The 22,628-nt window shown below is 42.0% G+C and overlaps 1 protein-coding gene across 2 annotated transcripts in view; it reads right to left on the reverse strand.

Annotated features, from left to right (window-relative positions):
- Window positions 1-22,628, reverse strand: part of Wdr64 (WD repeat domain 64) — a 159,834-nt gene that overhangs the window by 23,781 nt on the left and 113,425 nt on the right. The window contains exons 14-21 of one of the 2 annotated variants that reach the window (XM_029554115.1): window positions 20,420-20,595; window positions 15,673-15,849; window positions 13,209-13,339; window positions 8,617-8,718; window positions 5,469-5,538; window positions 4,065-4,105; window positions 3,433-3,446; window positions 2,419-2,543 (exon numbers count right to left, since the gene is read on the reverse strand). In XM_029554115.1, coding sequence (XP_029409975.1) covers window positions 2,419-2,543; window positions 3,433-3,446; window positions 4,065-4,105; window positions 5,469-5,538; window positions 8,617-8,718; window positions 13,209-13,339; window positions 15,673-15,849; window positions 20,420-20,595 — 836 coding nt within the window. Of the gene's footprint in view, window positions 1-2,418; window positions 2,548-3,432; window positions 3,447-4,060; window positions 4,106-5,468; window positions 5,539-8,616; window positions 8,719-13,208; window positions 13,340-15,672; window positions 15,850-20,419; window positions 20,596-22,628 lie in introns of both variants that reach the window. The other variant, XM_008849176.1, reaches the window with a different exon arrangement.

Genomic DNA, 22,628 nt, shown 5'->3' on the forward strand with positions numbered 1-22,628 from the left:
AACTCACTATGTAGACCAGGCTGGCCTTGAACTCACAGAGATCCACCTGCCTCTGCCTCCCAAGTGCTGGGACTACAGGCATGTGACACCATGCCTGGCTTCCATGGCTGTTTTTATGCAATTCCTTGGAAGGAATTTCCAATCATACAGTCTCACAAGCTGTACACAAGCCTCACACATTTGAAGCATTCCATTCGTGTTCAACTGCACTTCCATGGTTTCCAAAAGGCATATTTCCCTAGCAGAAAAAAAAATCTGACTATTGGAGCTAGATAATGGATTGCAAGGGGTTCAGACTCAGAGATATTTTCCAGTGTTTGGTATGAGCTAGCCCTGGGAAGGAATTTCATATATATTATCTCACTTTGGGAGTAACAGAGCAGAATTTGCACTTGCTACTTGTGTCCTGACTTGACCTGACTCCCACCTCTTCTGCTTCTTTCTTCTATTTGTTACTGATAAAAGGGTATCATACTAATACCAAGATCATCTTGGAGATTGTTTTAAAACCTGGGGTTTTACTAGTAAGCTAGGATGCGTGGACAGACTGGCACTGAGCTGATAGACAGCCATGCTGCTCTGTGTTGTCGATCCCAGTGTGGATCACACAACACTGTTGCCATTTCCTGGATTCCCTGTAGAAGAGGCCTTATCACAGTATGTATACCTCATGTCTCCAAGAATTTCACTGTCACAATGGGCAGTTTACATACAACCCTTTCACTGTCTTCTGTACTAATGCCTCCTAATTTGTACTTTTGTTTTTTGAGACAGGGTCTTTCTATGTAGCCCTGGCAGGCCCGGAACTTACTAGATCCAGGTAGCCATGAACTCAGAGTGATCTGCCTACCTCTGCCTTCTGAGTGCTGAGATTAAAGGTGTGCCCTACCATGACTGGCACTGTACTCCTTATTTTTTTAAAAAATACACCTTTATTAATAATTATTATTGTTAGTGTGTATTGTCTATGTGTTTGTGTCTGTGGTAGTGCTTTTGTGCATCACAAGATACTTTCCTGGAGTTGGTTCTTCCCTTCCACTTTTACATAGGTTCCAGGGATTAAACTCAGGTTAATCTTTCTGTGGCAAGCGATTTTACCCACTAAAACATCTTGCTAGCTCCTAATTTGATTAATTGACTGATATTTTTTATGTGTGTTTTGCCTTCCTGTGTACAAGTGCACCATGTGTGCAACACTCACAGAGGGCAGAAGAGGGTATCAGATCCACTGGGACTGGGCTTATAGATGGGTGTTATTTGCCATGTGGGTACTAGGAACTGAATCTGGGTCCTCTGCAAGGGAAGCCAGTGCTCTTAACTACTGAGCCATCTCTTTAGCCCCTGACCCCTAATTTATGCTTTTAATTTGGAATGCCCACCTTTCACCCCAAATCACTTGAAATCTGGGAAATTAAAGCCACTATCTTCTCTCACAGTAGAATGTATAAGGATATTCAAAGTGATACGATATTACCCTCCAATACTTTATATGATGAAACATTTATTTTAAGGCTGGAGGGATGGTTCAGCTGATTTGGTGCTTGCCACCAAGCCTGACCACCTGAGTTTAATCCCTGGGACCCACAAGGTGAAAGAATAAAATGACTTCCCCAAGTTGTCCTCTGACTTCTGCACTCATACTATGGCATGTTGGTGCCCACACATACGCACACATAGACATAACACACAAATAAATAAAAGTTAATGAAAATTATTTTATATTTAACATATCAATGCTCTTACACTCTTCTTTTTGGTACACAAACACAAACACACACACACACACACACATATATGGTGTTTATGTGCACATAGGATGTAGGAGCACATGCCTGTGTTTGTGTGTGTGTCAGACGACAACATTGGGTGTCACTCCTTAGGAACACTATCCACCTTATTTTGACACAAAGTCTCTCACTGACCTGCATGCAGCTCACCAGTTAGGCTAGCTGGTTGGCCAGGGAGCCCCAGGGATCCGCCTGTCTCCACCTCCCCAGCGCTGGGATTATAAGCGTGTATTATCATTCCTGAATTTTTGACACAGTTCTAGGGATTGAACCCAGGTCAAGACAAGCACTTTACTGACTCAACCATTTCCCCAGCCCTTTATACATTTTAAAATATAATGTTATCGATATCATTTCATTTAAATATCCAGTAAAATATTAGCATGACTTTACAGCTCAGCTTGAAAGATCTGACATTGTTAATGGATGTGATGATTTGATATCTTGAATTACAAGACTGGGCTATTGTAAAGTCTGGCAGCACAGTCAGTGAGCAGGTTGAAAAGTCATCTATCTGGCTAGAAGATTGAAATACATTTGAATTGACTGCCATATGAAAGGCTACTGTTCATTTCTGTCCACTTTACTGTCCCATTCTTTCCAAGTCCTGGCAGATACCAAGCCCCATCACCTCCAGTGTCCACAAGCGGAGGTGTCCGTCTTCGTGCGCGGTGACCAGGATGGGAGGCTGTGCTTCCATTAGGTTGGTAGGCATGGGCTGCTTTTTGGCCACTGACTGTTGCTCTCCTGCAATGTCTGTTAGAGAAATCAGTGAGTTGCCATGGTATTTGCAATACTTAGAATTTCAATTCTTATGGAATGTAAAAGAGGAGAGAGGTAGGAAAATGGCAAAACAATACAGGATTTTCTCTAGAATGTATTTATTTTTTAATTTTTATTTATTTCTACTTTATGTGTATGAAGTTAAGTGTATGTATTTAAATGCACCAGAAAAGGGAGTCAGATCCCCTGGAACTGGAGTTATGGACAGTAGTTAGCATGTGGGTGCTGGAAACCAAACCTGGGTCTGCTGCAAGAGCAGCCAGTGCTCTTAACCCCAGAGCCATCTCCCTAGCCACTCCAGACTTTAACTTGAGAGAACTCACAGGACAGGTAGCAAGAAAGCATTTGAAAAATGGAATCCTGGATCAATGGGAAAAATCAAAAAGGCTTATTTTTGGTCCTATTGTAGAAACCTCTAGAGGACGCTGCATGTAGTGGCTAAACAAGAGATACTCATGTTAGTTTTAATATATCTAGAATGGCTTATAAACCTAGCATAAGTTTTAGCAAAATGGACTGGAGACTAGCTCAGTCATATTTTGGATTTTAAAAATATAGAACTGACGTCTTGAAAAACAAAATTTTTTCTGTGTTGAGAATGTTTCTGGAAGTGTCACCTTTTAAACATTAACATAGAGTAATTACCCAAAATAATGGGCTTCATGATAATGTTTTCATACATGTGTACAACGTATCTAAGTTGCCCCATTACCCTTTCTTGTCCCCCTCCCACTCCCATTGATCCCCTGACAAGGCATCATTTTGTTTTGGTTTGTGATTTTTGTATTTTTGAGACAGGGACTCCCCACAGCCCCAGCTGGCCTGGAACTCATTATGTAAACTAGGCTAGCTTTGATCTCACAGAGATCTGCCTGCCTCAGCCTCCCAAGTCCTGGGATTAAAGGCCTGTATCACCATGCCTGGGAAAAGGATTTGTTTTAACAGAAATAGCCTGTTAGGCTATTCAGTCCTCTGAACATTTTAAGACTCTATATAGGCTGACCAGACCCCAGGGGATGAACTTGCACTGAGGGACATCTGGGGACACTAACTTGACTGGCTAGGCCTTAACATATATGACAGACTGTATGAAATCCAGCGTGGGGGGCCTATGAGAGGATGCCTGTGGGGAAGGAATAAAAATGATTAAGATGTTTTGTATGAAATGCACAAAAATCCAATAAAAAAGGAAAAAAGAGCTTTAGTTGCAATAAGAACTATCGAGAGTATTCTATCATATAAAGTCCCCAGTTACAAAAGAGCTAGTTGGACTGGGGTGTAGCTAAGGGGTAGTACTTGCCAAGCCCTCTCTCCAGCTCTTCCAGAATTTATTTTAACTTGTGAGAACCCACAAGGCAGAGAACAAAAAAACATTTGAAAACAGTATCCTGGATCACTGGAAAAATCTAAAGTCTTATGGGTTCTGTTGTAAAAGCTTGATCCCAACACCACAAACAGAAAGAATAGCTGCTTTATTCTAAAGAGTGGTGGAACTGACCTTTGGCCTCATTCTCCTGAATACTTTGCTTGCTTCCCTGAATGAGGGGAAAAGAAAGAGATGACATTTCCATGACATTATAAGGAAATGAGACCTACCAATGAACAGCTTTTGCAGATAGCTGAATTGACGTTCCTAAGCACTACTGTCCAAGTCATTTTAAAATTATTTCTTTGTATTTCAGAGACTGTCATATTCATAAACAGGAAAGCTACAGCATGACATTTCCTAGTGGTTCAAGAACAGCATTAATAATGCCACCTAATGCATGCCCAATTCTTGTATAACGTCTCTATCTCTACTGACAACCATGCAACTTGTCTTTATTTCCCCATTCTTACTGGTAAGGAAACAGAAACTCGGTGTCATAGTTAACTTCAGCAGGCAACTTGACACAAACCTAGAGTCACCAGGGAAGAGGGAACCTCAGCTGAAGATGTCTTAGGTCAGACTGGTCTGTGGCCATGTCTATGAGGCCCTTTCTTGATTGATAATTGATACAGGAGGGTGCAGCCTACTGTGGGTACTTCCCACCCTGGGCAGGTGGACTGGGGCTATGTAAGAAAGACAGCTGAGTAAGCCAGAGGAAGCAAGCTGGTAAGCAGTGCTCTTCCATGGTCTCTGCCTCAGTTCCTGCCTTGAGTTCCTGCCCAAGGGTCCCTCAGTGATGGATTGGAACTTGTAAGCCAAATAAACTCTTTCCTCCCCAAGTTGGCTTTGGTCATGGTGTGTATCACAGTACCATCAAAAAAAGCAAAAATGCTCTGAGTGACATGGCTAGACCTTATTAGGCAATGCACGAAAGACTTGGGTTTGGGTGCAATTCTGCCTGGCTTGTTCATCCATCCATATAAGTTAGTTCTTTCTGTCATACTAGTTCTCTTAAAATAACCTTTGCTGTGAAAATTTGACTTCAAATAAAATCCTCATTAGAAAAACAATGTGTAAAAATATGTAAAATTAAAACTGAAAATGCAGTTAGAAAGCCACTGTGTGACGTTATGGCTGTGATACAATTACATCACAGGTAATCTCTTCTCCCTGTGAACTGTGACAACACTTAGCAAAAGAGATACTCGGAAAAATCACATTATTATTTTAGGAGGATGAAAAGAACATGCATAATTTACTTTATTAATAATTTTATTTATTTATTAATGACCATGTATTGATTGTTCACAGGTGTGACGGCCTTGAGACACACACACACACACACACACACACACACACACACAAAACAATGTAGACATGGATTTTCAGAGAAAACAGAAAAAAATTTATATGAGCACATAAAATATTTCCAGTTTACCTTGCATCAGAGAACGGGCTCGGATGCTCAGTGTCGCTAATTTTGAGTCACTGGTTGTAATAAGAAGATGCCCTTTCTGTTTCTCACTTACCTTGCTGCTCTGTGGACCCTTGCTGGAATCACACTGGGTTGAAGAGCATACAGAATCCTGACTGGATCTCCTACAAGGGGAGGGAGGAAACACAGACTGGCAGCTGAATATTCATCCTACTCAGACTGCCCTTCTCTGCTTCAATTTCATCTAACTTTTTAAAAAAGAATTTGTTTTTAAAATCTATTTATTTTTATTCTATGTGTATGAATGTTTTGCCTGCATGTATGTTAAGTATGCCATATGTTTGCAGTGTTCACAGAGACCAGAAGGCGGCTTCGGATCCCCTGGAGCTGGAGTTATTGGTAGTTGTTAGCCACCATGTGGGTGCTGGAAACTGAACCCAGGTTCCTCTGCAAGAGCAGCCAGTGCTCTTAACTTCTGAACCATCTCTTTACTCATTCCATCTTCTTTTGTCATCTGTGGATGAGGCACTCACTTAAGAAGCCAGTCACACCTTATATTCTGTGTCATGGGTGTTCGTCAGTGTGGTGTTGGAGAAGACCGTTGGAGAGCCTCGTTAGTGAAGGGGCCTTGCTGCCTTGGTCTAGGAACGGTGAGCCTGCCGTCACACTGCCAAAGCCTAGATTGAACTGAAGAGGTTCAGACACTGAAATGCAGGGATGGGTGGTGGCAGGTGCAGACAAGCTTGGTTTACTTCTTACATTGCGTGGTCCTTTCTGGCCTGACCCTGTCCCTGCTATGCTTTGTGGGGATGGGCTGAAAAGTAGCTTAGTATGCTGGTGCAGATATACAAGAAACAGGTCTGGATAATATTCTCCAAATAATTCTGATGAATTCTCAGAACAAGGTATAGGGAAGGTGCTATATTCTGATCTAGCAATGAGTGAACCCAAATCAGCACAGAAACATTTGATTTCTCTACTAGATGCATTTAACATTGTCTATTACCTAAATAGAGTTCTTAAGCAAATATAAATAGAAATTAGAAAAAAAAACCCTTTTCATTAGATATTCTGTCTCAGAAGTGGATGGAGACTACTCAGTTGTCCCAGGCGACAGACGAAACCTACAATATCATTTCTGTTTTTTTTTCTCCCTTCAATCCTAACTTTTGCTTCAATCAGTGGTTACTGTATTAGATTTTATCTAAGACTTAAAAGTGTGGTCAGGCAGGGCATGGTGGTGCACACCTTTAATCCCAGCACTCGGGGGCCAGAGGCAGGTGGATCCTTGTGAGCTCAAGGCCAGCCTGGTCTACATAGTGAGTTCAGGTCAGCCGGGACTACAGGGAGACCCTGTCTCAAAAAGACAAAAAAAGTGTGGTCAAATGAGGATGTTCCGTTTCTACCTCTGTTGTAAATAAAGGGACTCTGAGGCTGACATGGTAGGTTCCACACAATGATGATGCTGACATGGTAGGATCTACGTTCCACACAGTGATGCTGACATGGTAGGTTCCACACAGTGATGCTGACATGGTAGGTTCCACACAGTGATGCTGACATGGTAGGTTCCACACAGTGATGCTGACATGGTAGGTTCCACACAGTGATGCTGACATGGTAGGTTCCACACAGTGATGCTGACATGGTAGGTTCCACACAGTGATGCTGACATGGTAGGTTCCACACAGTGATGCTGACATGGTAGGTTCCACACAGTGATGCTGACATGGTAGGTTCCACACAGTGATGCTGACATGGTAGGTTCCACACAGTGATGCTGACATGGTAGGTTCCACACAGTGATGCTGACATGGTAGGTTCCACACAGTGATGCTGACATGGTAGGTTCCACACAGTGATGCTGACATGGTAGGTTCCACACAGTGATGCTGACATGGTAGGTTCCACACCGTGATGATGCTGACATGGTAGGGTCCACACAGTGATGCTGACATGGTTGGTTCCACACAGTGCTGCTGACATGGTAGGTTCCCCGCAGTGATGATGACATGGTAGGTTCCACACGGTGATGCTGACATGGTAGGATCTACACAGTGATGCTGACATGGTTGGATCCACACAGTGATGATGCTGACCTAGTAGGGGTCCACACAGTGATGCTGACATGGTTGGATCCACACAGTGATGATGCTGACCTAGTAGGGGTCCACACAGTGATGCTGACATGGTTGGATCCACACAGTGATGATGCTGACCTAGTAGGGGTCCACACAGTGATGCTGACATGGTTGGATCCACACAGTGATGATGCTGACCTAGTAGGGGTCCACACAGTGATGCTGACATGGTTGGATCCACACAGTGATGATGCTGACCTAGTAGGGGTCCACACAGTGATGCTGACATGGTTGGATCCACACAGTGATGATGCTGACCTAGTAGGGGTCCACACAGTGATGCTGACATGGTTGGATCCACACAGTGATGATGCTGACCTAGTAGGGGTCCACACAGTGATGCTGACATGGTTGGATCCACACAGTGATGATGCTGACCTAGTAGGGGTCCACACAGTGATGCTGACATGGTTGGATCCACACAGTGATGATGCTGACCTAGTAGGGGTCCACACAGTGATGCTGACATGGTTGGATCCACACAGTGATGATGCTGACCTAGTAGGGGTCCACACAGTGATGCTGACATGGTTGGATCCACACAGTGATGATGCTGACCTAGTAGGGGTCCACACAGTGATGCTGACATGGTAGGATCTACACAGTGATGCTGACCTGGTAGGTTCCACACAGTGATGCTGACCTGGTAGGTTCCACACAGTGATGCTGACATGGTAGGATCTACACAGTGATGCTGACATGGTAGGATCTACACAGTGATGATGCTGACCTAGTAGAGGTCCACACAGTGATGCTGACATGGTAGGATCTGCACAGTGATGCTGACATGGTAGGTTCCACACAGTGATGCTGACATGGTAGGATCCACACAGTGGTGATGACATGGTAGGATCTACACAGTGATGATGCTGACCTAGTAGGGGTCCACACAGTGATGCTGACATGGTAGGTTCCACACAGTGATGCCGTCATGGTTGGGGTCCACACAACAAGACAATGGCAATGAGGAAAGTTGAAACAAAGGAGTCAGCTCAATATCCTTCTTCCTTCAGCCATTCCTTTCTTAATGGTGGGATATGGCCAACTTGTCATCTACCTGAGTCTCAGACAGTGCCACTCAATCACAAAATTCTGACTTACCTTACACAGTCAGGAGGACGGAAGAGGAACATTATGTCATTAATCCGAAAGCGTTTGGGGTCCAAATCAGGATCCACGGTGAAGCAGTCTTCAGGTCGGTATCTGAAAACAAGCATGCATTTATCTGATAAACTGCCAAGTTAATAAACATGCATTACTTACACTGTAAATCCCATGCAGACCTAACTGACTCCTAAAATGTCAGCATTGCACACAAACACCTAGAGGGGCAGAATCTAAACATGCCTTCTTGAATAGGGTTTATATAATCACACCATCACTGGCTATCTAGACGTCTTTTTTTTGGTCTTTTTGAAGCAGGGTCTCCCTGTAGCCCCAGCTGTCCTGGAACTCACTATGTAGACCAGGCTGACCTTGAACTCACAGAGATCCACCTGCCTCTCCCTCCCAAGTGCTGGGACTACAGGCATGTGCCACCACACCCAGCTAATCTAGACATCTTTTAACCCAGTTAACTACACACATTTCCTGCCTACGGGTCAAAGAGTCTGTTTTATATAATCCTGTGGAGGAAGCACAGGGAAGTTTCATATACTTGAAACAACAGAATTTTCTGAATACATGGATTGACAATTTGAATGAAAAGTGATTCCTAATCTCAAGGAATTTATAACTGAGGGGAGAAGAGGTAACAGTGATGCTATTGCTTTTGCTGCTCCAGTCTTCCATGGACCCAGATCCCACAGAACTTTCTAGGTGGAGTCTTGGGAATAGAATAATAGTCCATAAGCACCTGCCCTAGTACTTCATGCCTGATCTCTACAAGCTTACCTTGCCTTCCTTAGAGAAAACTGATCTTCTAGCAAAATCCCTTTCCTTTGAGGAAAATTACTTCTGCTAATTTGAGCTGATGAGTGAATGCTAAAATTTGGATCTGGAATATTCCCCCCACCCAAAGACCCATATGTTAAATGCTTGCTCCCTAGCTTGGTACCCTCAGGGCGGTAGTGGCACCTTTAAGAGGTGGGGCCTAGTGGGAAGTTTTTCACTCATTGAGGGATTTATGCTTGAAAGGTCTGTGGGCCCCTCTTCCTCTCTTCCTTTTTCGCTTCCCCACCATGAAGTATTCCATCATTCATTCCTATTGTGAGCTGCTGGCCCAAAACAGCGGGGTCAATGGATCCCCTGAACCTCTGAAACCATGAACCAAAACAGACCTTTCTTATAAAGTTTATTGTCTTAGGTCACTGTTACAGCAACAAAAAGTAGACGAACAGAGTGGTGTAGGAGTCTCACCAAGATCAAGAGAAGCCTGTGGTCTCAATGACATGTTGAGCTCAAAGTTTCTAGATATTTCTGTTCTTCAATAAATCATAAAGCAGGTTATCAATTAACAAGAAAAGTATCAAGTTCAAACCTGCAAAGCATGAGGTTCTGAGCAGAGAGAGAAGGGCAGTTCCTCCCTGGCTGGTTAAGGAGTCAGGCAAAGCTGGAGATGAATGAAGGAATGACCTCCGTCTTAACTATGGAAATTATGTTCAATTTTAGAACCATTGAATCCAATGCACAGTTCTGAACTAAATTGTGTGTTTTCCAAAAGACTCTAGTGATTCAAAACCAAAATTTTAGCATGTGTGTGTTCAAGTGCTCATTCCCCATGTGCATGTGTGTGTAGGCCAGAGGACAACTTTGTGGCACTGTTCACCTCTTTTTAAAAAATATTTTATTATTTTTATTTTACGTGTTTGAGTATATTGCCTGCATGTGTTTAAGTGTACCCATGTCATGCAGTGCTCATGGAGTCAGAAGAGGGTGTTGGATCCTCTGGAATTGGAGTTACAGATGGTTGCTAGCTACCATGTGAGTGCTAGGAATGAAACCCAGGTCCTCTGCAAGAGTAGCCAGTGCTCTTAACCACTGAGCCATCTCTCTAGATCCCCTCTCTCTCTCTCTCTCTCTCTCTCTCTTTCTCTCTCTCTCTCTCTCTTTCTCTGTCTCTCTTTTGAGACAAGGTTCATCACTGGACCTTGCAAAGTAGGCCAGGCTGGCTGGTAACCAGCAAGCCCCAGGGATCTACCTGTCTCTACTTTTACAGTGATTACAAGTACATACTACCACACCTGGCTTTTTAAAGTATAGGTTCTGGGGATCAACTTGAGGTCTTGTGCTTGGAAGGCAATCACTTTACTATATGTGCTATCTCCCTAGGACCGAAATGTTTTACATTTTTAAATTTTGTTTTATTTATTTTGTGTGAATGTTCATGTGTGCGTGGGGAGGGTGCCCTTGTCATGGTGCTTGTCTAGAGGTCAGAGGACAACTAGAGGGAGTCAGTTCTCTCCTTCTACTCAAGTCCTTGGGCTTGACATCAGGTGCCTTTGTCCACTGAGCCATCTCACCTGCCTCCAATTGTTTTTATATACTCATCTGCCCATAGGAAAGGGGAGCAGCATATAACCTACCATAGTTAGTTGCTTTTCTCTTACTGAGTGCTGGCTTTGCATGCATCCCTTGGCAAAATGCCTGGCGCTTAAGCAAGAAGGATGTCTTCTTTGAAACTGGGAAGTCTCAGGAGAGCTGCCTCCTCTTTTCAATGTGACATCAATACCGGACTTTTCAGTGTACACGCCTTTCTTAGTAGTGAGTCAGACAAACTGACACCTTGAGTATGATAACTGTTAATAAGAAGGTGAGGAACTGTGCAGTATGTGAGGACACAGGTATTAAATGAAAAGTATACAGCATTCAAGAAAAGTCCATTTTCTAGTTCCCTGTCTAGAACTTGTAATGCTAATTACTCTTGCCTTTACTTCTCCTTCACATCTCCTATTCATGATTCAAGGACTTTCTTTTCCCCTTAGAGATAAGAGTTATGCAATTTGGGGGTCTTTTAGATAGACCCACTGAAGGGGTACTCCAATTGCCTCACCCTGTGTCCCTGTTCAGCATGGAAGAAGCCAGAGTGCCTGCGTCCCTATTCCCTATTGGCAATTTGGGTAACCTCTTCAGAGGATGGTGTGATAAGAATAGGAGGTAGGGATTGGCTAGGCAGTTAGGGTAAAAAGACCTCAAAGAAAAGCAGCCAGTTTCTTGGCTAAAAATCCAAATGTCCTTGGGCCTCTTAGAAACATACTCTGTTTCAAAAGCCAAAAATGTTGAAAGTATTTGGGAGCCTGTATCTAATCCTTAAAAGAGTTCAGGGTTACCTCTTTGGGGGCGGGGATGTTACAGTAGCCAAAAGCCCCATAAAAATCAATCAATCAATCAAAGAAGAAGAAAGAGTACATGAAGTTATCAGAAAAAAAGTGATGGGGAGATATGGGAGGAGTTGGAGGGGAGGGAGTGGGCATGGATTTGATCAAAACACCTTATATGCATATATGAAATTCTCAGTAAATTATTTATTTTAAAAAAAGAGAAGTCCAAGGGCAGACATTAAATATTAGGGATAAAAAAATGACAAGTGTTGTTGGGTCAGGGTCCAGGAATTCTCCAAAGAGTTGGGAGGCAGAGCAAGGGGTTTGAAGAAACTGCTATTTCAACTACAGCTTTAAGAGACTAGATCCAGGTCTCAAATAGGAAAAGGCTATTTCCTATAAAATCATGGATAAAAGTAATCCCCAACACTTGATGGAAAATGGACATGGAGTTCAGCTAGTGTAGTGGCAGGCAGTGTCCTGTAACTAGCAGCAGAGATTGCTTTTGCACTTTCCTCTTTTCCCTCATCCTTTCCCATGTTTCCCTTTCCTCTCCTTTCTCTTTCCCTCCCCTGAAAGCTTAGCTAAACTTGATTTTATTTTGGTTTATCAAGACTCTTGGCCACTTTGTATTTGTAAGTAATTTTACAAGCCCCCTAGATATATGCTGTTCATACAAAGCCTTGTATACACCTCAAGTATACAAGTAGAGACATCTTATTATTATAATTCATCCATACACCCAATACGATACCAAGTTAGTTCCTGTAAACCAATGGTAAGAACTTCTAGAGATGAAAAGTTGCAGGGAGGTGGTAAAGACTCAAAGTGTGATCCAGAGCATCTCAACAGAAGATGAAAAATTGCACCTTGGACCTTGATAGTACCACCATGCAATAAAGTGGATGTGTTGATGTGAACGGGAAGGAAAGTCTTCTGGGATGCCTCTCACCATTTGACTTTGGTGACTGAGTAGACATTGGTGGCACTAGAAATACAAAGTGAGAAGAAGCTTGGGGGAGGAGTAGTTTGGGAAGGAGTATTAAGCACTGTGTTGCTTGAAGAGACTGGGCAGCAATCAAATGGGATTACAGGTAAATGACTGGATAGTGGATGAAATTATCATGCTTTTAAATCATTTGTTGAGGCCAAAAATTAGACAATATCACAATGGAGAGAACACATGCTCATATAAAGGTGAACATTCTTGGAGCTGCAAATATTTAATTGTGTATATTTGCAGTTATATATATGCATATATGTACATATAATGGAAAAACATAGTTTGTTCATAAATATTGCCTCCAGGAAAGCCTCTCTTGAAGGTTATCACCACCATGTCACCATTACTGAACACTTCTTTATTGAGTATTGCTTGCTATTTTGACTCTTCTAGAGTAAAACTCTTATTATTTAGGGCAAAGACATACTTACATTTCTTTAACAGTAGCTGTTATAAAATTCCATAGGATGATCATTCCATTTAAGGTTCCAGCAACCATCAAATTATATCCCTCTAACTGAAATATATCAAGGCAGTTTATCTCAGCATTGATGCTAGGACTCTAAAGAAATAAGGGCACAAACTCACTAACTGGAGGGAATGCAATCTCAGCTTAGTGTTTAGTGTCAGATATGCACACTGTAATTGTGATCAACCTAAAACAACGTGTCATCATTTTTTAAAATAATAAAGCATGAAATGTACTAAAACGTTTTCTTTTAGCAGTAAAAAGTTTAGTTTGAATAATTCATTAAAACAACAAAAACATTCTTTCCTCTTCTGTCCCCTTTCAACTCAATTTTGATTTACTCTTCCTTACCATTGGATTATCTGTTTTTCTCTTCCCTTCAAACTTCTTGAAAAGGGGGCACATTAGCTGTTTCCATTCTTTCACTTGGCAAGTCTGTCTCCCCAGCGTATGCTCCATCCCACCCTGTGGAGGCCTTTTCTACTTATTCATACTGGGTCCCTATCCATTCTCTTTTTTCCCTTCCTCTTTCTTTCTTACCTCCTGACCACCATAAGGAGTAGATTCCTCTGTCAAATGTTTCCACATGATGTCCTACATCACTACTGACCCAAAGGCAACAGGGTCAAAGACTATGGACTGAAAGGTGTGCTAATGAGTCATCCTTTTGTGCTGTTTATCCCAAGCACTTCATCAGAGTGATGGAAAATGGACAGCACAGCTTGCATCTCTACGACCCTTCTTTTTCTGTTTCCTACTTGGTGCTCTCTTGCTCTGTCAGCCTTTGAATACTAACGCTCTTAGGGCTTGCCTCTTGTACCTTGCTTTTTTCTTTTTTTCTAACTGGTTCTGGGCAATCTCAGTTCTTTTCGTTTTTTAATAATTACCTTACTGTTAAGGATAAAATAGTCTAGTCCCCTCCCAGAAGCTACAGGCTTGAATATTTACTATTTAGTTAATATGTCTAAGTCATCGCCTCCTTTAAACATGTTCCTGGATGGTGCTGTCCTTCATTCCTCTGCCAACTACTTGGCCTCCTTCACTGATGAATAAATCTTAATTCTACTACTTTTACTCCTTAAATATTTTAAGCCTTCTCTTCCTCACCAGCTCCATTATCGTGACTATCAAGTTGAACAACAGCCTGCTGCCTGAACCTTTAGACTTCAGTCTTATCCTATTTAAAGTTTTCACTTAAGCAGCATTGGGGCAAATAACACACATCTAATCAGTTCATTTCTCATCAAAGCCCCTCCATGACTTCCCATTTTTCATAGGCTCCTCGAGCTCCTTACAAGCATGAGTCTTGACTGCATGAGTCCTGTCTTTCCATCTTGATCTCCCACCATTCCAGTCCTTCGTAGATCATACAGTATCTTACCTCCATGACTTAGACCATGTGATTTCCTCCATTAAGGATTCACTTTGTCTTTTCACCTCCCTTTAGAAATTCCCATCTGGGCCAAGTTGATATCTGTTGGTTCTTTGTTTTGTTTGTTCTTAAACAGGGTCTCACTATGTAGCCCTGGCTGATCTGAGACCAGGCTGGCCTCAAACTCACTGCCGCCTGAGTGCTGGGACTAAAGGCATGTGCCATCATTCCTGGCCCCTGAAGGTTTTTTATGTCTAATTCAGTTATGCTCTTCAGGACCTTCTCGCTGCCCCCAGTCCTCCAAGATGCCAGCTGTGTTCCTATGGTTTAGACACCATACCTCATTAATCTCGGTGTACCCAGTGCTGAGATCAGCACATGCTATACAGTAGGTATTCAGTAAAAAGTGCTTCATAAGTAAGACTTTTATAGAAAGAGTTTCCATGTTGGTTGAACATGATTCTCTTCAAATGAACTGAGTAGTAAACCTACATTTTGCTTATAAATCTCACTAAAAACAAATCAGTTATGAAGAAATCTGGGACTTCAAATTGAGGACTAAATACATATTCTGAGAGAAAAATTTCTTGTACGTTATGCTAGGCATGGTGGCATATGCCTTTAATGCCTTTAATCCCAGAACTCAGGAGGCAGAAGCAGTTGGATTTCTGAGACTGTGGCCAGCCTGGTCTACCCAGTGATTTGGGGTGGGGGCTATAGGGAGACCCTGTCTCAAATTCTCCACCCCACCAAAAATTCTTATAAGTTATATTAAAGATGTTTTAGAAAACAATATTGCTGGTTTTGAAAGAATCATTATTGTTTATAGAAGTACCTTGAATTATTTAAGGATGGAATGACACAATGTTGAAGAGTCACTTAAAAATCCACAGATGGTGATTGTCAGGGAGTGCTAAGTATAAGAAGTGTAGCCATACACAAAACAAATTAATACTGAGTAACAGTGCATTCAACTTTACTCTATTAGTCTCTATAGCTTTGTATATGTTCTAAATTCTCCACAAAAAAGGAAAAAACAAGAATTGAAACTTACATTAGCATGTTGAGTAGAGCTTTTCTGAATGACTAGCTCGACATCCGGGAAAGGAATAGGCACAGCCCTCTCTTCAGTTGCCATCCTCAGATGCACAATGTGACTCCCACATTTCAGGTAAGGCATGACATCAGGTAGCTCCCACACTGCCACAAGGAGTGCATCATCCTCCTTACCCTTGAGTAGAAATTCGGTGAGTGCATGAAAAGTCAATCAATTATCCTTCTTTGAGATGTTTTTAAATAGAGAAAAAATAAAACAAACTAATACATCAATCATCCAGCTCTATCAAACCTCAAGCTTTGTCTATCCTTTGAAAAATGTAATTCTCTTTTCTTCTCACTCTTCATAGTAACCAGAAACCCGAACATATCATTCTATATATGTATGAAAGCTTTACTATTTCTGTATGTACATGCATTATGTTCTTTCTATATACGATATTACTTTTAGGTTTTTAGTCATTTTATTTTTTCCCATTTTCATGTATGTGTGGTGTGCTTATGTGTGTGTGCATGTGTGCATGAGTATGTGTGAGATGTGTACATGTTTGTATTTGTGCTTGTGTGTGTACAAACATAAGACCCCAGGTTGATGTTGGGAAGCATCTTCAACCCCCCCTTCCACCTTATGCATTAAGGCAGCATCTCTCAATCCAACTCAGAATCCCCACTTCCCAACCATGCACACCCAGCATGCTATATGGTTCTGGGGCTTTGAACTCTGGCTCTTATCCTTGTAGCAAGCACTTTAACCACTGAACAGTCTTCCCAGTACTTTTAGCCATTTATGACAGTCATTCAACGACATGAATTCTTCATCTTGTTTATTTCCCTCAATATTATTTCAGAGTTTGAAACAAGTTATTGTGTGGAACTCCAGTTCTTTTCTTTTTGACTGAGTCTTCTTCTGTGTGTTATCTATTCTCTTACTGGGGGATGCTCAGGTTGTTGCCAGTTTTTCATGGCTTGTTTTGATGGGCAGGTACCATGCTTCTGATAGTATCTGAGTAGAGTAGAATTATTGAATTACAAAATATGGATATGATAAACTACACTAGATACTGTGAAATCGCACTAAAATTTTTCACATTCACTCTCACCTTTCTTTACATTCTTGTTTAATACATAGAAATAGTTAATAATGTTTTTGCTTATCTAATGGGTTTGAAATGCAGCATTTTAAAAATAACTAAAAAACAAAGTAGCTGGGGATCTAGTTCAGTAGTGGAGCACTGCCTAGCAGGCAAGAGGCTAGGTTCAATGCCCAGCACTATACACTAAAAAGTCTATTAGCTGGACATGGTGGTGCACATTGGACGTGGTAGCACCGGTCTAAAATTCCAGCACTTGGGAAGCTGTGGCAGGAAGACAAAGAGTTCCAGGTTAGCCCAGGCTACATAGCAAGACCCTGCTTGAAAGCAAGAAACAAATTAGACCTATATGCACCCACATGTATACAACAGGGATCACATTTCCCTGTTGGTGGTGAGTAGGACATTTCTCACGTGTTTATAAAACAGAGGCACAGTCACCCGTATCTCTATAGTTGTCCCTTGTCCATCTTTCTATTGGGACCTTTGCTTTTCTTCTGGTTTATTGAGATTTCTATACACAATTGGTTCTCCACCCTTCCCCCAGGTACCTGGCCTCGCAGGTGCAATGGCCTCACAATCCAGAGCTTATCCTTGCACTTCCCATTTTTCATTGCACTGTAACAGAAATGTCTTTGTGGCAGCCCATCTGTGAACATGGTATATCTTGCCATTTATTTGGATTGGGCCTTTTAAATGTCCTATGTTAAATTTTTCTACAAAGCTCTTGCATAGTTTTATTAAATTCATTTTAAGTGCCTTATTTTTTAAAACAATTTTATTTACTTTATGATAAGGTCATACATGTATATGTGTTTTGACCATTTTTGCCCCCATTTTCCTTCTTATCTCCCTCACTCTGGAACATTTCTTCCCAATACTTCCCCTCTCACTTTCACATCCTTAATCAAAGCTCACTAAGTTTAATCAAGGTTGCTCATGTGTGCATGTGTACGATGGGTTAGGTACCTTGCATTTTTATTTCCTGTTATACTGTGATCATTCACTGTATTATATTTATGTTTTCTGACTGGTTGTTGCTGGTAAGAGTGTATTCATTTTTAATTAAAACATTACATTGTGTGTATATGTGTTTATGTGCTCACACATGGCATATGTGTGGAGGTCAGAGGACAACTTGTGGGAGCCAGTTCTTTCCTTCTACCCTATCGGTCTCAGGGTTTTAAAATATTTTTTATAGAAATAAAAGCCCCCAAATCTTAAGGCTCGTCATTTTGCTAGTAGAACAGGAACCTTTCCAAGATGAAAAGCAGCTAGCCTAGAGCAGTGAGATTACTGGTGTAAGAGTGAAAGCTGCAGGTTCCTCTTAGTTCTGATATGATCTAAATCTAGGGGGAGAAAGCACATATTTTCTTGGCCTTTTTTTTTTTTTTTGGTCTTTTTGAGACAGGGTCTCCCTGTAGCCCCAGCTGGCCTCGCTATGGAATATGGAACTCGCTATGTAGACCAGGCTGGCCTCGAACTCCCAAGCGCCTCGAACTCCCGCCTGCCTCTGCCTCCTAAGCACTGGGTGTGCCACCACATCTGGTTTTATTTTCCTTCTTTGTAAAATAAGAACTTCAACTTGTGAATGGATAAAAGCCCTTAATTATTTAAAGCTTTAGGATTCTAGGTGTGGTTCCGGAGCCTCTATTTTTCTTATATCTATATTAATTTTAAAATATAGCTGCAGTTTTGTTTGTGGGGGATGGTGGAGGGAATTCTTTGATCTGCACCAGCGTCTGGGTATGACGACTCTCAACAATGACCAAACAGTGAGCTTTGGGGTTCCAGCAGAGAAAGGCATTAGATCCTTTTCTCAGGCAGGGCCTAGGCCTGGATTCTTTGGCCTCTCTTGATGTAAGTCCCCAAAATAAAACCCTAGTTTGCTGTGGAAAACGTTGAGAGCAAAAATAGCAATAGTGTCAGTGAACCCTGGCTGCCTTCTCGTGGAAATTTTGGTCTGCTTTACATGCTATATGATCAGCTCTGCAAGGCCAACTAGGTTTAAAATTTGCCCCCAAGCCCCTCATATGTTTATTATTGTCTGTCTTACAAGTGGTCTCTTTATATTTTATTGTTTCTACCCTTAACAAGCATCTACTATGGGTAGGAAAAGAACACAAATATAAAAGTGAGGTGCTCAGTCCTCACCAAGCTCAGTCTACAGGTCCTGAATGGAGAACCAGAGTAGTCCAAGTGGAAATGGCTGGAGAAGAACTTAAAACAATTTTGATGCATGGTGGTCTTCTGTGTTCTAGGCTGGCCTTGGACTCACTATGTGGCCAAAGATGATCCTGAACTTCTGAGGCTCCTGCCTCTACCTCCCCAGTGCTGGTATTACAGTCATGTGCCATCACATGCAGCTTATGGGGTACTACAGATAGGACCTAGGGCTTTATGCATGGCTGGAAAAATCTATACATCCCCAGTTCAGAACCATGGCTCTTTCTGCAGCTGTTAAAAGTACAGTGCTTGTGACAACTGTCTGCTAGGAAGGGCATGGTGATCAATTGCACCAGTCCCCAGAAGGCATTGACATGCTGCTTTATGTCGGCTGTCAAGACATTCCTTTCTACAGTGCCATTTTGGATTGTGCAAAAGGGAAGAGTATATCAAGTTGGAAGTTTTTCATTCATTTCTCCCAGCTGTAGAGTTATTAGTCATCCAAATCAATGTTGGTACTTCGTGACTTAGATCCTATGCAAGACTTATTTTCTGATCTTAGCTTCCAGAGGAGAATAACGAAGGTAATGTTAGTCCTTGAGGTCTGGCTGACCGGGTAAGATCCACTCAGCCAGGATAAATGATGTTGACTTCATTTTAAATTTGAAGAAGGCATTAGTATTCCTAGGTGGTAATAGATTTGCAGGAAAAATGAATTAGCCTATTTCAATCCTCCCCAAACAACCCTGAGCAGATTGCATCATTAACCTTAAAATAAACAAAGCAATTTTGGTGAGAAATGGAAAAAGTGACTTGGGCATCTCTGAATGCTTAATGGGTTATGAGGGACAAAATACCCTGGGAAGTTATCCTGAGGGGACAGTGAACTATATTCCAATGACGGTGAGAGCAATGTAAACAGTGGCAGGAGCATGTCAATTCAACCTTTCGGATACTCACTTTAGGGGATCCCCAATGATGCAAAGCAAGAGTGTGATGGGCAGGGCTTAGGCAGGTGTGTGTGTGTGTGTGTGTGTGTGTGTGTGTGTGTGTGTGTGTGTATGTGTGTGTGTGTTTGCTTGAACCTGAGCAAAGTTAGTTAGAAGCATCACAGGGCAGTTGATGAATAAGCACTATGTTCAGGTGGCTGGCAAGAGGAACTGAATGAGGCTGGGGATGTAGCTCAGTTGGTAAAGTGCTTGTCTAGTATGCATGATGCCCTAAGTTTGGTCCCCATCACCACATAAATCATGCAACTGAATAAGGTGGTGCAGGCCTGCAATCCTAGCACTCAGGAGGTAGAAGCAGAAGGATAAGGAATTCAAGGTCATCTTGGGTACATACTGAGTTCAAAACCAACTTGAACTACATGAGACTGTCGAGAGAGAGAGAGAGAGAGAGAGAGAGAGAGAGAGAGAGAGAGATTGAATGGGGATCACCAAACCCAAAAGATCACCTACAGTACAAATATGTAAACAGGACTCAAACCTGTAGCATTTTGATAGTCCCGTTGCGCTCCAAGGCAAGGATCAGGTACTGCTGCTTGACCTGGGCTTTGAGGAAAAACAGGCGCAGCAATGCGTGCTCCTCCTCCTTCCAGCCCTTCTCTTCTGGCAACACCTTCATCTCCTGCCCACTGCCAAAGTCCCAGATCTTAACTGTCCCTAAAGGTGTGGAGAAAAGGTCCTGTGAGTAAGATGGTGTGCAGATTAGCCTGATTCTTGGCTCAGGAACACTGATCTTATGAAAGCTCTCCATATGCAGCTCAGGCGTATAGTGATTATTTTCACTAAGACTGGCAGATGAGTCTCCCAGGCCATGTGTATGAGGTGTGTTTGTGTGGCTCGATTTGTCGATTTGTCGCAGACTCATAAGAAAGAAAACAGTACTGCAGTGAGTGTTTGCTTTAGTTTGGTCTCCAGCTGGGTGCCATTGTGGGGTAATAGGACATTTAGGAGGTGCGGCTAGGGGCCTTGATGTCATTTAGGGCACGTCTTTGAGGGGAGACTTTGAGTGTGAGACTCTAGACCCTTCTTTCCTTTTCACTTTTGGGCTGCCATGGAGCTGAGAAGCTTTGCTCCCTGATAATGCAGTCTCCACCATATACCCTGCCTCACCATAAGTTATTATGTGCCGAAACCTCCTTATAATTTGATTCTCTTGGGTGTTTTTATAGTAACACAAAGCTGACTGAAACCGTTTTCTGGAAACCCTCAGACTTTCTCTGAGTTTTCTTTCTTTTTTAACTTTTTTTCCTTCTTCCTTTCTTTTTTCCTTCCTTCCTTTTTTTCTTTGCTTTTTTTGTACATGTTCCATGCCACATGTGTGGAGGTCAGAGGACAATTTGAAGGAATCAGTTCTTTCCTTCTACCATATGGGGTCTTGGGAACTGAACTCAGGTCATTAGGCTTGGTAGCAAGCACCTTTACTAGCTGAGCCATCTCATCAGCCCAATGAGCTTTTTTTCTCATGCCAATCTTTCTGGCCCATTTTTCTAGTGCTTTTCATCTCTCTGCCAAACAAAATTGTTCTTTCATACCATAATTATTACTAATAGTTAATGACAATTCCAGTGATTTGCACATTTTAAAGGTGCTGAAATATTTAGGAATTTGGCTCTTATTGGATAATTATATACGCTTTAAAGAATTCTAGCAGGTAAAAAAACAAGGTTGGAGTTGTTTTGTTGGTTACATGGGGGAAAAGGGAGTGCTGAATATTTTCTTACATTTGAAATACATAGTATTAAAACCTAATTCCCAGTGTAAATAAAGTTGGTGGCAATGGATTAGATCACAAGGATGGGTCCCTGGAGAATGGGATTAGTGCCATTATAGAAAATGTCTTAGCAAGAGTGTACCCTTCACCCTTTCTACCATATAAGGACAAGCAAGAAGGCACTGTGAACCAGGAAGTAGATCTTTACTAGACACTAAATCTTTCAGAGCCATGACATTGGACTTCCCAGTCTCTAGAAATGTAAGGGGGGAAAAAAACCTTCTTATATTTGCAAGCCAGCTTGTGTTAAAATGATCTTAACAGATGCAGGCAGTTTCTGTATCATTAATTCCATAGGGAATAGCAAGTGGAGTAGTTGCTGTGTGCCTGTCTCCAGCTCATTCCTATGGAGAAAAGGATCTTCTCAAATGGGTTTTTATAATGGTCACTGCAGGTTTAGAGTCAGTGGACCCTCTGTCCCTGCTTTCCCTCTAACCCTAACATCCCAACCCCCTTCTCAGCTCTCGGATCTAATCCTGCTGGCATGCAATATTTTTACTGTGTTGTTTTCCTTCCCCTGGGCCAGGCTTTTCCTGTTGGCAATGCTCATAACCCATCATTTGTTTGTTCATTACTAGCATCCCATGTTAAATACTCCCAATGTCCCCTTTACAGCTGCAAGAATTCTGATTATAAAGTGAAAAATCACAGTTTCTGTGCTCAAACACTCTATGGTTTATGGGGAAAATAAGTCATACAATAATTGAAAGAAGTTATTACCCTCACTCATTCCTGAGTCAGGTACATATAGTCCCACAGCCCAGACTTCCTCCTATCCTGAACTTTGACCATCCAAACGAGGCAGAGAGGAGGGAGGAATACTACTTAGTTCCTCTGAGTAAAGATGAGGGGTGATGAGAAGAGACTGATGGTTGTGGACCGACCTGCCCTGAAAGTCAGAGAATCCTACTATTCAGGG

Source organism: Nannospalax galili, unplaced genomic scaffold (assembly GCF_000622305.1).
Source record: "Nannospalax galili isolate Female #2095 unplaced genomic scaffold, S.galili_v1.0 scaffold543, whole genome shotgun sequence".
NCBI lineage: Eukaryota > Metazoa > Chordata > Mammalia > Rodentia > Spalacidae > Nannospalax > Nannospalax galili.